Source organism: Lytechinus variegatus, chromosome 3, assembly GCF_018143015.1.
Source record: "Lytechinus variegatus isolate NC3 chromosome 3, Lvar_3.0, whole genome shotgun sequence".
Classification (NCBI taxonomy): Eukaryota; Metazoa; Echinodermata; class Echinoidea; order Temnopleuroida; family Toxopneustidae; genus Lytechinus; species Lytechinus variegatus.
The window spans coordinates 69,143,895-69,160,112 of record NC_054742.1 but is presented as its reverse complement, the minus strand read 5'-3'; the positions used below and the strand labels follow the sequence as shown (position 1 = coordinate 69,160,112).

General features: G+C 36.2%; 1 protein-coding gene across 1 annotated transcript in view; it reads right to left on the bottom strand.

The window, feature by feature from the left end:
- Positions 1–16,218, bottom strand: part of LOC121411789 — a 53,409-nt gene that overhangs the window by 24,965 nt on the left and 12,226 nt on the right. Inside the window, exons 2-3 of the mRNA XM_041604646.1 lie at positions 8,236–8,297; positions 1,470–1,763 (exon numbers count right to left, since the gene is read on the bottom strand). Of these exons, the coding sequence (XP_041460580.1) occupies positions 1,470–1,763; positions 8,236–8,297 (356 nt within the window). The remainder of the gene's footprint in view (positions 1–1,469; positions 1,764–8,235; positions 8,298–16,218) is intronic.

Genomic DNA, 16,218 nt, shown 5'->3' with positions numbered 1-16,218 from the left:
ACTTCAATAATTATGGAAGACGGAAGATGATATAATCCTGACATTACCTGATCACATGATGACACGTAACTGACAAATTACAAGAAATAACTCTGTGTCATCCCTTTCCTTTTTCTTCAAAACCGGCCGACAGGTTATGTAATACAAATGAAATGATGATGATTGATTTCGTATTCTGTACTTGTTACTCATTATCTATTTTACCGGCTCGAATTTCAGACTGTTTCCATGCATTTGTGTATTTTTCATGATTTGATTTAAAAAAGGGGGGCTAGCTTTGAGAACGTCTTTCAAAAAGATCATCCATAATATGATGAAAATGGTTAAAATGTTAGCACAATTATGTTTTAATTGTAATTTTCATTATATTGTATAGTAAAAATACTATGAAGGTAAAAATACTAGTCAGCAAGTATGTTTATCACCAACAAAGAAAACTATTTTCCCGTTCGATTTTCCGCATTTTACGTCAAAATCATCCAGAACTTTCGAAAGGCTCGTCGTTGTACGTACAAAATCAATGTAATTATTCCTGTGCAAGTCAAATCTCCCTCGATCAGTACAAGTTCAGACAGGTAACATATTCTTCCTCAGTAATGATCAAGCTTAACCTAATTTAACACCTTACCACCTGTTGAATTATGGAGATGGAACTTGATATTCAAGCCACAAAACCGAATATTTACCAAAGGATGAATATGACGTCACCATACAACTTATGACGTCTACCAGTGTACTTTCGGTAACCTTGAGGTTGGAATGGAGTATTTGGCTTCTTTGTCTGTTGACCGTTATAAACTGAGGGTACATCATCGTGTTCCATTGAAAATTCCTGGCAGACACTTACATATGTATTAATTTCAGTAATTCTTTAATTTATTTATGAATCAATGCAAACCGAAGCATTGAAATGAAGCGTTGTAACTGAGAAATGGTTTAAAGGGAAATATTATGACTTTCAATAAACCAACAGTCAATGCTCAAAGTTTTCTTCAATTTACTCTAAGTACAAGAAATAAACTACTCCAAATTGAGAAGAAAAAAAAACATGGAAATGAATTGAGTTTTATGTAAAGTATAGGTTCTTTTATTTACTCATCTAATGATCTTTTAGCATTTGAACAAATTCAACAAGTAAAACAAAATATAGAAATAATGATGGAAGTTGAATTATCCGTAGAATACGGATTATATTGCATTATTTAAAAGGTTATATTACATTGTTTAAAAGAAGGTGTCAAGATATGTACTCTTTTTAGATCTCTTATAACATGATATTTTCGAAAGATGTGATAGCCAACATGCATAATGATGTCACCCCTCCACTCCCCCCCCCCCCCCCCCTCTATCGCTTATTCGATATCCTTAGCTTCCTCTATGTTCCTTCATGCATTCATTGTATGTCATCACTGCACCAACAGAGCGTTATTTATCATTTTGCACAAAGAAAACAAAACTCTTCCACTCACCCACATTACACGATTTTCTGGGCTTGCCGACGTCACAATACTCCCACATGATGACGTCACTATGTGGCCGTGCCTCGACGAAGCACCAGGGTATCGGGCGGTCCGACCACGGATTGCGGCATTTCCTGCCACCGAGAGCGAGTACGTGGTCGACCAGGGGCGTGATGACCATCGAAGCGTTGAGATATGGCCTGATACGGTGGCTCGACCACGGAATACAGCTTCGTCCTCGGATGGTTTTGTTGACGAAACCGTGGTAGTCCTGCCCCAGTGGCATCGAGAAGCACTCCTCGTCTACAAGATGACGTAAAAAAGATAAGGAAACAAAAATGGTTGTCAAATTATTGTTCAACATCAAAAGTAGATGGTTGTCAAATTATTGTTCAACATCAAAAGTAGATAACAATGACGGATTCTGGGGGGGGGGGGCGGTTAATTGATTCTGGTTTATATGCAGTAGTTCGTATAATGACAAAATCTTGAATATCAATGACGTTTAGAAGGAAAGTGTAATTCAAATCGGGAAAATAAGAATGACGCCATGACCCCACAAAACATAAAGACGATTATTTGAAAAGATCAAATGTCACTTCTGTCTCTTAAATTCTTAAAGTTGGCTAGTATGGTCGAAGATTTGGAAGAATCGGTTGGGTTTAATATTTTTCAAACTTACGTTGGATGATCCTTACCAATAGCTTTACAATGTAATGACGAGGAGTCCAGGTGGGCGTTTCATAAAGCTGTTCGTAAGTTAAGAGCGACTTTAAGAATGGTATACACCAAAACTCATTGGCGATGGTTTAGCGCGTAAGAAAGGATCACCAGTCGTTTTTTAAAGTCGCTCTTAACTTACAAACAGCTTTATGAAAACCCACCAGGTCTATATTAAATGAATGTGGAGCAACACTATCGATTAAAAGGGAAATGTGGTCTACATACTCCATAAATCACGTCTATAAGTTTGTCAGGTACACCTCGTGTAAGAGCTACCCTAAAAAAGGCTGTATAATTACGTTAAAATACATGTCTGATCTTATGTTGATCTATCTGTTATATGTACCTGCAGACATTCAACCATGTTTAATCCGTGTCAAACCTCACTCTACAGGGTGTCTATACAGGATATTGGATTTCGAAGTCGCTCCACACATCTTTGCTTGAATGTACATGAACAGGCAATCAACCAATTACAGCAAATTCCCTAAAGATTGTTTCCATCAGTCTATACGGTGACGTCACGAAATAAATTATGGGGTTTTTTTCAAGCAAAATGTGATTGTTTCTACTCAGCCGTTCAGAAGAGAATAAAAAATTATGAATCAGTTTTTTTTATATCAGACGATCTCGGGATTCGAACCAAAGAACTTTCCGTTTGCAGCCACGAACGTGACCATTATGCCTCAAAATAAACTTTTTTTTAAATATTTGATTGCAGCTTCTTACGTACGCTGTTTGTGTAATTGTTGCAAGCTATACTTGCGAGTATAGTAAACTTTCCTTTTCATCATGATTATGAATAATGATTTAAACTATACCAAACATGGCCTATCAGAGGCAAGCTAGAGGACTAGTTTACGTTTTTGACCTGAAAAGTTTCATAATTTTGCACTGCATTTCTTGTATTGTTCGTGTACTACTTATGATATAGTGAATATTACACTCCTATTTATTCTCTTTTGGCTGCGCGTAACCTCAACTCTCTTCATTCTATAGCTTTAAGATATATTACAAAGAAAGGTAATCGAATTGGGTGATCTCTGATCCTTTGATTATTTATTGTCACTGTCACCACCGCACAATCTTGCCTTATAGATATTGATGATTAGAAAAATGCTTATGACCATCCTCTGGGAAACATTTTTTTCCTTGACTGAATGAAAAGGGTTAAAGACGCGCCATTATATCAGATCCGCTTTGTTTGTGTAATAGTAATTCTTTTTGGTCTTTGGCCATTACTCCGCACCAGCCTTTATCATTGACAATTAGTGATATTATTGATATATTTGTTCCATTTAAAGTGTTTATTCTTTTTTCGCAAATGTTCGGTTGTGAAGTAAGATTGTGGACTAATCTCGTCAGACTATACCAGCAATCTTTCACTGAGTGTTATCGTGTTTTAATTTCTGTGCAAAATAAACCTGAAAAGTGCATTTATAAGATGTTAGCATTATTTATAGACCCTAGTTTTAAGTAAAGAAGTTTCATTAATTCTTTAATGTTCTAATGAAGCTTGTTTCATCCAGGAACCTTTTCAAATTTTCTCATTAAACACGTCTTTTGTAACAAAATTTAGGCTCGCTCGGCGCTTGTGATCTTATCGAGAATCAGTTAAATGTTTAAATCGGTTACATCATCGTGTTCTGGTGATATGCACTTTGTTAAGTTTTAAAAAGTGATGAGGCACCTGTCGTGTAGGCGTATGAAAAGTTCAACAGTTTATGAAAACACCACCCCTCCTTTCCTTCGCCCCTCCTAACAATCACGTAGCATGCAAATGAACATGTATACTTGTCAGTGAGTCATATCGAGTGAGTGATTTCGGTGTGTGTGTGTGGGGGTGTGGGTTAGGGTGTGTCTATGTGGGTCTGTATTTTTAAACATCAAAGAAACAGATGTGGTCCAAAGGGAATTTTTAACACACTAATGGTGCATAGTGGTCATTTGATGCAACTCAATACATTTTTTAGCAAATGCGGGTGTGCGTGGTGGGTTTTTCCAAAAAAAATGAAGAGGGGTAATCAAAACTTGTTTCTTTAAATCTTAATTAAACTGCCATAATACCGTTTCTTTGACCACTCTTCTTCTTCACTAGCGAGTCTGATAAACTTCTTTATATGTGCGTTAGTGTGTGGGTGTGTGCGTGTGTGGTTTGGGTTTATAGCGACGACATAACCGTTTCTATTCAAAGTTATGTAATCATATGAAAACTAATTTCCACAATATCCATTACCCATGCTCTCTAGCAATTTCTTTATAAATCGTATTGATGAGGTGTGTGTTAAAGATGTGGGTGTGGGCGCGTATTTGAAATGTCCATACCTATCTGGTTCTAAAGATGTGAGAGTTTTTTAAATAGTATTCATGTATACATATTTATACCGACTTTGCCATTCATCTCATGGCGAGCTGAAAATGTAGGTTGGAATTGGAGAAAGTTGTGTGCGTTGAAAATGTGGGAGTGGTTGCAGATGTGCATATGTATGGGTGAAGGTGTAGTTTTTTTTCAAACTTGGTCTTTGTACTTTAATTTACATTAAATCTTGAGAGCTTTAGAAAAATGTTTCAGAAAAGATCTCTGTAAAATTTAAAGGATCTCCGAAAAAGGCTGAGGAGAAATTGAATCGTTTTATTTGGGCGTTTAAATATGTTTCTTATCGCGAAAATCTTTCTTTGGGGATGATCTTTTACATAGAATATGTCCAGAGTTTTCGAAAAATGTCTGGAAATTTGATTTTTTTTCGACAACCAGCTGCTTAAAATTGGTTTACCAACAACCTAATGATGTGTATGGCACGAGAATGCAATTAGAATCCTAAACCGTGGTTCTTTGAGGGGCGAAAAATAAACTGAGGATTAGCTCTAACGAGTGTTGAAACACATGATGATCTTTAAAACCACTGTTAATCCTTGGATTAAGTAAGGGGATCGGGGCGCTACTGAACAGGTACATTCGCATTTCATGCACTCAACACTACGTCAAGTTTCTCCGGGAGCAAGAATGTGACTCACGGATAGGGCGACTTTGTTGTCAGTGGCTCAGACTTTATCCAGGTAAGCTATGTGTGACAATACATCCACATTCTTTGAGTTCCCATAGTAGCATTGTTTCCCCATTACTGGCAGATCACCTTCGCAAATTTTGAATTCATGCTATGGACCAACTTTAAAGTCAAATGAAACGTGAAATACATACTCAGAAGAGTCCTTCTTCTACGTTTAGGTTTGCTATAAACAGATAAAGCCGCCGTACATGCCAAATGATAATATGATGACAGAACATACTGGCTTGGAGAATATTCTTATACAAATGCTCCTTGAAATGATAAAAAACCCACTTCTCTATCAAACCAAAGAATATCTGAATCCATACGTATGAATATAGTAAATTAGAAAAGACATGTTCAAGATTGTCATAAAAATTCAACCGTATATCAAGGGTAAATTTCCTCTATAGTGATTTACACAAAATGCAGATTCTTTTTTTTTTCTTTCTAAACTTGTCTGTCCATAAAATCCCAGGGTTCGATATTCAAACTTTGTCTAATCAGTCTGAACATCGACACGTATTGCATTTGAACTGCAAAAAAGAGATTCTCAATTTTTTTTTATTGATGAAACATTGCTACTGATACTGTACACATCAACCAAGGCTAAAGATTTAGCCTCGAACTTTCCTCCAAAACACATAGGGAACGAGTATCACTCAACGAGTGATGACGCACCCGATATTAACCCAACGGTTATTTTCTTTTATCATCCTACATTTCGGAATGCATTAAAACGAAGATTGCTATCTTTCTGGGGCTTAAGTCAATTCAATTTGACACCCTTAATTTCTCCTGGGTTGTGCCCTTGTCCAAGACATTTCAACAAAAACAGACAGAGTTACACGTTTCGTTAAGGTATACAAGATTTTAATTCGAAGTCACTCTCGTTAATTTTGCAGGAGCTGAATCACGAATGAACGAGTAGCATAGTCTGGGTTCATTCGCTAAATGATTCTGTTCTTAAGTTTTTGATGTTCCGTTGGTGTAGAACACAATGAGAGCGAGGTTACGGTGTACAAGTTCAAAGAAATGTTAAGGGAAAGGAAAGTTTTATATAAAAAAAAATTAGCACATGGTTTTGTAATACGTCGGTAACAGAATTTATCTTTTTAGTATTCTGAAGGAAAACAAATATGAACAATTTACACTCGCATACTTGATTATTGATGCACTATGGTCAGTTTGAATACAACAAAAAACGGGCTGATAAACAAAATGTTATAAGTTACATGTATCTAAAAAATAAGTCTCATGAACTTGAAGAAGGGGGGCACTAATGCACCTTCTCTCCACCCCTGTCGTGTAGTGGTTGCTGTCTGTACCTAAATCTGGAGTTGGGTCCGTTTTATATAGAGCATTAAATTCAATTCATTTCAGCTGATTGAGAGCTATCAACCTCGTTATTTGATTACACGGCCACTTTGCTGAATGATACCACACGATAGAGGAGTTTGAACTCCGGAGAGAGGGTAAGAACAGGTTCACGCGATGTACCCTTTCTCATGGCCATACGCAGATTCTTTTCCTGGGAGGGGGACAAGACGCGTAAAACTTGTCATTGGGGTGCTTTTGCGTTTGATAAAGTGAAATTGAAGCATCTTGTGCACACTTTGGGGATTCTTTAAAAAAGTTTCATTTTAAAAAATGTAAGTTTTCATTCAAAAAAATGGGGGTGGTAACAGCCCCTGCCCCCCCCCCCCCCCTCTCGCTGCGTACGACCATGCCCCTTCAACAACAGGTGGATTAGAAGAAAACCTTCTCATTATACTTTACTTTTAGTGCCAAGTATTACTGCCAAATAAAACAGTATGCAAGGACTGAGACATCAATAGGGTAACAGCCCTCTTAGATCCTGCCATGATTTATGAAAAATTACACTTCCTCGGCCTGTTTTAAAGACCCATTATATAGACAATCTTTCACATGACGTTTATAATTATTTATGTATATAATATGGGAGATAGCAATATTCATATTTTCTGACGAATGAACGGATGTTTGATGAATGGAAAGCATTTTGCGTGATGGTAAATGTCTACATGTTGAGTTTCAATGAGTATTATCAGCTCATAACTAAAAAACAACCTTTTCACATACATAGAAAATCTGTGTATATTTTCATTCCTATCTGAGAACTGTATTTTATTGTTATTATCAAAGTTTATATCATTCAAACAATAGATTGAATACACATGTACATGTATAATAAAAAATGGAATTTACATAATAATAATAATAATAGCTGGATATTTATAGCGCTTTTTGCCTGAGGATACAAAGCGCTTGCTATTATTACGCCGGCTTTAGCTCGAGCTACCATCAACGGCGCTCAGTGCATGCAAGGAATTAATCCTACCGGGTACCCATTCACCTCACCTGGGTCGAGTGCAACACAGTGTGGATAAATTTCTTTCTGAAGGAAAACACGCTATGGCTTGGATTCGAACCCACGACCCTCTGTTTGAAAGGCGAGAGTCAGAACCACTAGACCACGGCGCACCCACGATGCGTTAGTTGATGTTTTCTAGCCGTATACAAAATATATAGATCAGAATGATTCTGGAAATTGCTCCCAATCAAACACCATGCTCATAATTATTAACACGAGAATGTTCTTGAGGATTGTTTTTCAAACATTGAATCGAAATATTAATGATTTGAAATTAATCACAATGGATTAAAATAAGGGAGGAATACGGTTTTAAATATACATAGAACTAGACTCAAATTCTGATTTTGATTCGATCATTATCTACCTTATACCACAATCACTAAAATGTTCCTTTCAAGTAATTCATAACGAGAATCACTATCCACATAGTGAATGGGTGCTAATACTTTTTTGAGTGACATCTGTATACACTTAATGTATGATTCATGTAAAAACTATAATCAACCTATCCTTGTTTATGCTATGAAATGTCATTACGTATAAATGCAGAAGAAAAAAAAATAAAATTATGAAATAGAGACACCTTGAGAACAATAAGCTTTCTCACCTGGAATGCATTTATTCTTCTGTAGCTTCCAGCCCTCACAACAGGTGTAGAGTGATGGCCGACTGGAATAAGGAGACATAAATAAAAAAAAACCAGGGTAAAAGAATAGACAAGCAATTCCACAAAATGATCAAGCCATGGTAATTAGAGAGTATTATAAAATTTTTATGTAAAATGATAACCACAGACAAACATGGGCCCACATGAAGGGGGCAGGACGTATACACATTTTATGAAATAATTGTTTAGAATTGAGATGACAGGATTACATATTACAGACTAATATAAAACGTTTCCCTTAGGCTTACTTCAACAATATGGGGGTTTTCGCAAATGGCGACGGGGACAGATTCCACAACACAGAAAATCTATTGTAGAAAGCCCTTTATGAAAGAGCAGTCTTTGTCGAAAATCGGTGGATCAAAACAGCAGTTTCGTCCTGGAGTCTGGACAAACGACATATTTGCAAGTTTCCGTCAGCTCAGAATCTTACGATGATCAGCTGCCACGAGTCACTTAATTTTCGACAAAGACCCCTCCACTGTTCATTGTGATTTGACAGACATTTTCAATAGATTCTCTATGTTCCAGAATCCGTCCCAGTCGCCAAGTCGCTAACAACAACCTTATATTGTAAAGATAGAGAGCATGGTATCTATTAACAATACAAACAACCAGCCAGGGTATTTCATGGTTTTAGGCAAAATTTGTGATTGCAATAAAGCTATTTGCAAAATGAATCATGATGTGAAGTTTTCATAATTTATTTTATACTCTCTTTCTCTCATTCTCTCTGCCCCCCCCCCCTTGCTGGATACGCATCTCTTGGTGCTCTTTTTCATATCATTACCATGTATATACACTAATGTTAAAGATACCATTTTTGTTCTGTTGTACAATGAAACCATGATTTATATCGTTTTTTACATTAATGATATGCTTTATAATCCGATGACTATCATCAGGAGATATGAATGTAGTCCTAAATCTTCATATTGTATCGAGGTTTGGTTCTAATTTCAACATTCTTAGATTTATGTTTACTTTACCTACTTACTACTTATTTCAATTTCCCTTTTGAAAATGCGATTTTTACTTAAAGCGAGATGTTTTTAACTCTTACAAGGATTTACTGTACGAAAAGATGAGGAAGATATTCTTTTCGTTTCTGCAGAGGGAAGTGACGATTATTAAGCAATTTGCCCCGGAGATATCGTGGAAGATACGAAATTAATAACATCCTCGTCAAATTAATTTACCGTCTCTGATAACTGCCATCTTTTTAAGAAGCCGCCGTTATTTAATTATGTCGCAAGACTGATTATAAGATCATCAATCGCTCTACTCCATATTTTTGTTTGTTAATCATTTATCATTATGTATCTTGTTCATAAAATCTATTAATTGATAATGTGACACTAACATTTTATTTGTTATATTACGTGTAAACTATATCTTCGATTCTTTTAATCCCGATTTCTCTTATCGGCAAGTTTGGATTAAAATATTAGGAAAAGGGTGTCATTTGGGTCATACTTGATACGGAGTTGATTATGTACTCAAGATGTATGTACCATTTAATCTCCTTTTAATTTCTTTATGATTTGCTTATAAGTTGAAAAAGAATAACTCTAAATACTTAAAAATCACGTTATTGGGACCTTCCCTAAAAATTCAATGTAGCTCGATACAATAACGTACTATTATTAAAGTTCGGATATTCGTCCGATTAAATTTCATCAACTTCCTTATTCAGTTTTGCTCATCTTACTCGAGTAATCTTTGATGTCTTCGAATCCTCAAACAAAAGTTAAAATAAACGACCTTTTCCAGAAAAAACGTATATATAAGGCTACAACTAAAAATTTCCCCGTCAATCATAATACATCTAAGCTTAAAGAAATTAACTCCACCCCGGAAACAATCCATTTTCTTTTAATAGTAAAGATGATTCTCTTAGAATCAGTTTCTTGACAATCATACATGTATATCCATGCCAAGTAGTTAATACACCTGCCGCTTTCAAGATACAAGAGGGAAAATATCTTCACAGGGGTTACAAGGGTCAAGCGGGAAAACCCTTTCCCCTGGATCTTGGATCCATGCCATGGTGAGGGGGGAAGGAGGGGGGCAAGATTTCACCCTTTCGGTGGAGTGTTATCAGTATAATACTCTTTTCATGGCATAATACCTTGTCTTTCTTTCAGTCTCCTGATATCGTAATAGGAAACTGTTTCTGACTGAATAGTATATGCTTTACGTTTTAAGTGCCGTTGTATTGCTACATGACTATATTTTTTTCGAAAATCAGGTTCACCATCAACAACCATCCACAAATCTTTTTATGCATTCTCCCTTATCCGGTAATTTACAATTTTACTCTAGATGTGCCACCCCGACTATTCATAATAATCATTGATGTCGATATTGAATTTCGCCTGCGTTGTATTTTTTATGACATAAAGTCGAACTAGCTTCAAAGTCAAGGGAAGACAACGAATGTCGAGGGGTTTTCAAATTATTCCGATACAGACATGACAAAAACAACATGAAGGCATTTTCGTATAGAGATTGACAGAGGCTAGACCTAAATATATCCCAATCGAATGAATCATTGAATGCAAATGCTAAATTAGCAACTCCTCATCAACCCCCCTCCAAGGATGCCTGGCTATATATGGACTTAAAGGGGATTTACTGTTATGGAATGGAAAGTGCAAGCGTAGGATCTTTAATGTCATTGTTTCAGAGCCATCGACTGAGAGGCATGCATGATAAACCTGATAAACGTTACGTGCAGTCATTGTTATGAATTAGTTAATTGTGTCCTTCCGAATTGTATCGGTTGTAATTAGGACATTAAAACGTTTTAATGTCTTCATCATGCTTGCTCTGGTAAAGGAATGTATTAATTTCCCGAGTCCATACGATCACGAAAGTTCATCTGTGTTGGTTGAAAATAAGGGAAAGTTGAACTTTTGTTCTCAAGATGAAGTCTCAAAGTCGATCTTGTCTTCCCAACACATAAACATTACGTTCAACTTTTCCCTCATTTCCGAGTCCATATTGCTCATTGGTAGTAGTACCGGTATTCACCATTACAACGTATAAAGCGAGTCCAATAACGAATATTTAAGAAAATAAAATCATATATCTGCGTTTTAAGAATACACAATATTCATAACGGATAAAGATAATCATAGGATACATGTCATCAATTGGACATAAAAGATGGAAACATATTTTAAGAAATGTACATATTCATAAGGAGGCGCGATAGCTCAGTCGGTAGAGCGGGGGATTCGTATTCCGGTGACCCGGGTTCGATTCCCACTTGGTGCGCTTGTGCCCTTTGGTAAGGCATTAATCCTCAGTACCAGGTCCTTCGGATGGGACCTCAAGCCGTCGGTCCTCTGGTTGCTTGCTTACAAGCATTCATGCTTTCTTAGCAATCAGGTAAAAAAATCACCAATCACCAAACGTAGCTTACGCTAAATCACCAATAAGTGAAGGGCTGCACTCTTGGTCAGGTTGTCATCATATATGTGCCAAGTCATGGACCTAGATTCAGACGTTGGACATGAGAGGAACCCACCACCCCTTAATTCATACCTTAAGGTGAGTTTCTAAAAAAGCAAGATTGTATCTAAGCAAGGGGGTTTTGCTTTCTACACGGGCCTTCCCAACCTGTTCGCGCACTTTTTCGCACTCTACACTTTCTACAGAAAGTCACTTTGGAACTCGGTCGTTGCACTTTCCTCATGTCAAAAGTACAGTATTTTATACATTTTGAAAGGCGCTTGTACTTGGCACTAAACATGTGATTTTCTCTCCAGAATGCAAAAAAATTCCAGTGAAATTAAGGATTGGTGAATAATTGTCTTTATAGTACATCTGCAGACAGGAAAGTGTTAATCGCTATCCTGTGGTTTCTTTTGTGAAACTGACTCACAATTTTTTTTTCAAAAATGTCATCATTTGTATTTAAATGCTGTGCAGCATAATGGCATTTGTCATGTCTGCCACAATAAAGCACAATTATCATGTTACCCATGCAAGTAGGAAGATCCAGTTGCCTACATTAAAAATGTAATCATATATCTTTCAAACAATTCTATTAAGAATTCATGAAAAGTGTTGCTTGATAAAGGAAAATAGAATGTGATTGTAGACTGTCTCTTACTAATTTAATTTAAACACGATTGAAGTGTAGTATGATTGCATGATTTCAAAATCATTTCATGACTGACATAAATATCGATAGCACATATTTATTATCGTAGTTCATCGTGGTTCATGAAAGTTAAAAGCACAGAGATTAAATCTTTATGTTTGAACACGGAATTTGTCCTATGACCTAGTTCAAACAGTTCGATGTTCAGACTCGAAGCACCGAGATTCATCTTTAAATGTTTCAAAACGATGTAACATTTAGAACCTATTGCCCAGGCCACATGGCTGGGAGACTGTTATGAAGTAAACAGCCATGTGCCTTCCTACGCAACCGTGCTAAGTATGTTCTAGATGACTATCACCACAGGAATACATCCACAATCTTTGACTTTCGAAAGTTCATGTTGTAGCGCTTCAAAGTGGGTTAGAGTCTTAACGTGAACTATTTCTCTACTTTTTTTTTCTTTATGGCTACACATTACGTCCCTGTGAGAAGAATTTTCCATTAGTTCCAGTAAAATTTTCAAGGAATTTCAGATAACACGTTTTGAAAATTCTTGAAAATCTTCACCCCCAAAATTACCAAAATATTACCCAACAATACAAACTATGATTACATTAATACCGTAATGAAATATCCACAATATAGAGATTTACCCATAAATTGGGTACCTTTACATTGGGGTATCTGGGCAGTAGACCTTCTGATCTTACGTACAAGTACACCTTAAAAGAGGTGTCAAAAAATGAACGCAAAATTTAGTAGATTCTAACCAATTATCTAATTAACATGCAATGTAGAAGATTTTAATCATTTCAATTTTCAGTTGAACACATACTGTGCATATTCATCAACATATTTTTGAAAAATCTTTTACCGTCCTTTCTAAGAGTGAAGAGTACGTGAAAATGTTAAAAGTTGTATAAGTGGACTGTAATTTTAATCCGATCTTATTATGTTACGTGTATTTGAGTGACCTTCATAAGGAATTGCATTGTCACACAAAACTGCATCAGAACACCATATCATGAAAAGCTCCAAGCTCATCAACTGATCGGACAGTTGACTGTACGGTTGATTTCATTTGATTACCAACATGATCTATGCAATCAATCCATAAAATTAGCCCAACGATCAACCACTAAGTTTTGTGTCACCAGACCCAGGTAGATGCATGAAAGATCCTCAAGATAGCACCTTTTCCCATCACTTTTTTTTAAACCATCCCTCCGGGCCTACCACTCCTGTTATTTGATACCCTACCTGTCTGTTTGGGAAGAAGATCGAATTAAATCTCAATTGATATACCCCTTTATCTCTTGGGAGGTCTACATGCTATAGAGAAAGACCCTCGATTTCAGCGATACCTCACAGCCTGTGGATGCGTAGGAGAAAAGTTTAGAAGGTGATTTCAGATCAAAGGTAGATAGTCAAGGGATGCATGCTGGCATATTGACTTCCGGGCATTTTAGATTTTATTTTGATTTGATATGCGTTTAATTATTTCTGTACAATGGAGAAGACTCTGCACTCATACTGCAGATACCTTTTTCTTCTTTAAAAAATCGCCTTCTGCATCGTTTTGATCATATTTTTTTTGGTTAAGTGAATAGAGTGATTGACTTTAATTCTGATTTTATTTTCACTTCCAGATTGTTAAACCAATTAGTGACTAGCTGGCATGAAAGTTTTGAAATTACAATATTCATTTCATTACATACCATTTATGCCATAGCAAGGTTGAGGTGTTTATACCACGATTCATAATACACGTATAGAGAATTAGACACCTGACTGTTATATGCAGTTTCTAAAACAAGGGACGATTTCCCCAAATTCTATATATAATAACAATGATAATATACCTCCCTATACTGTTAAACCAGAGAGATATTCTGTGTTAGAAAATATAAAATGTCGGAAAAACACGTCATAATTGAAGCAGTAAAGGTATAATGTTATTACTCATCTCCTTTCGGAAATTCTTTACGAGGATTCCACACGAGCTGGCATAATATATTTTCTTATGTCATGATCTATCAAGTTGTTATAGGTTGCCCCTTCTGTCGCTGCGCCCTCTTCCTATTACATCTTTAAGTTTCATCCTAAAAACCTGTGGTTTGCATTCTTTAACCTAGTTACATTATTACATGATTTTTGTCATGACAACACATAAATATTACCAGTAAGTCATGTCGTATTTCAACAAAGTGAATAATATAGATAAATTTGAAAATTGAAGTGATATTCAGAGATATCTTGCTGCCTAAATATGCTGGTTAACCATTTTCACCTCCCTCTATTTTGTGTGCTGTCTAATTTGATCGTTCATTTGATTTTTTTTTTTACCTCGGTGACTAATTCGGCACTAAAGCAGACAGATTTTCCCTCTTCCTGTCCGCTGTCACCACTCATTCCCCGAGAAGAAACAAAATGCTGATTGTCCAGAGATATAACGACACCAAGGAAACTAGTAGAAGAACCAGATCTTTACAAACCTCGTCTTTTGTTCTAAAAGTCGTTGTTGTTTATACATATCGATCGAACATTAATTGTTAGTCATCAAAGTCTTTTAACACGGTTGCACGTAGACCAGTATCTAATTTTGGACGATGTATATCCATTTATGTCATGCTGATTACTGCATTCTCTCAAGACCCAAATAAAGACTTCGTTCGTCGTTGAAGTCTGTAAACATTTCTCTATTTTCCCTTTCTCTTTCTTCCCTCTCATACAACAGCTAACATTTTGTGTCACTTCTCACTGATAAATTCACATAGAATTCTAATAGAAAGCTTTATTTTTCATCTTCATAAATCATAACATCAATTTTTAATACTCTGTTTCTTTTTGCAGTAAGGTGGAACTACGTAAAATGGCATGCCGATGTTAATTTTTTCAAATATATCTTTATGATATTGTTGAGAACCTCTCATTTGATTTCTTACTTTAGGATGCGTTCAGATGATACTAAAATTATTAGCTTCAATAGAAAGAATAGAAAGACACTTTTTAATTTTTTGTTCTACTTGAAGTATATTATTTGTATTGGCGTCACGCTAACCGCAATTAGAACGAGAAGGCCCCCTTGAAGATTCTCCCCCCCACTGTTACTCCCATAAGTCTTTCCAAACCCAATGAAAGATACCCAGTTTCTACATGACACCCACGTCCTTTGTTTCTCCCAATCCCGTGTAATTATATTGTCTCAGTTTTGGCTGTGAACATCTGAAAGGGAAAACAATCTGACCGTCCCTCGGGAGGACGATCTGGCTGAAGTTCAGAGGCTTTTCTCCAGACGCTGGATTCAAGACACTCTCCAACCATTCTGCAAACGAATTCTCCGTTTTTCAAGATGCTTGAAATTCAAGAGCCAATGTATCCAAGGTATTTTCTATTTTAAAGAAGTTAATATTGAATCAAAATCCAATGAATAACAAAAAAATTGTGGACACCTTAAAGGAACACCTGCCTATATAAAACTAAGATGCTATCATTGAGAATGGTCCTCCATTTAACACTTGTTAACCTATCCATTCTGTTATGGGTTTCAGCGTAAAGATATCACGCCAAAAGTTGTTGTATCTTGATTGTTTTAAATGGCAGCAGGGGGACCTTCTCATAGAGAGGTTTGAAAAGAATTTATGAAGTGATGTAATAACGATTTATAAAATGTACTCTACAGAGAGGCCTTTAACATTTAGGATCCCCATCACACTGTTACCATGGTTACTATGCAGTGTGAAAATGAACATTTTGAACCGTCATCACAAGGTCAAGGCCAAAGTGTTACGAAGCATTATTTACTT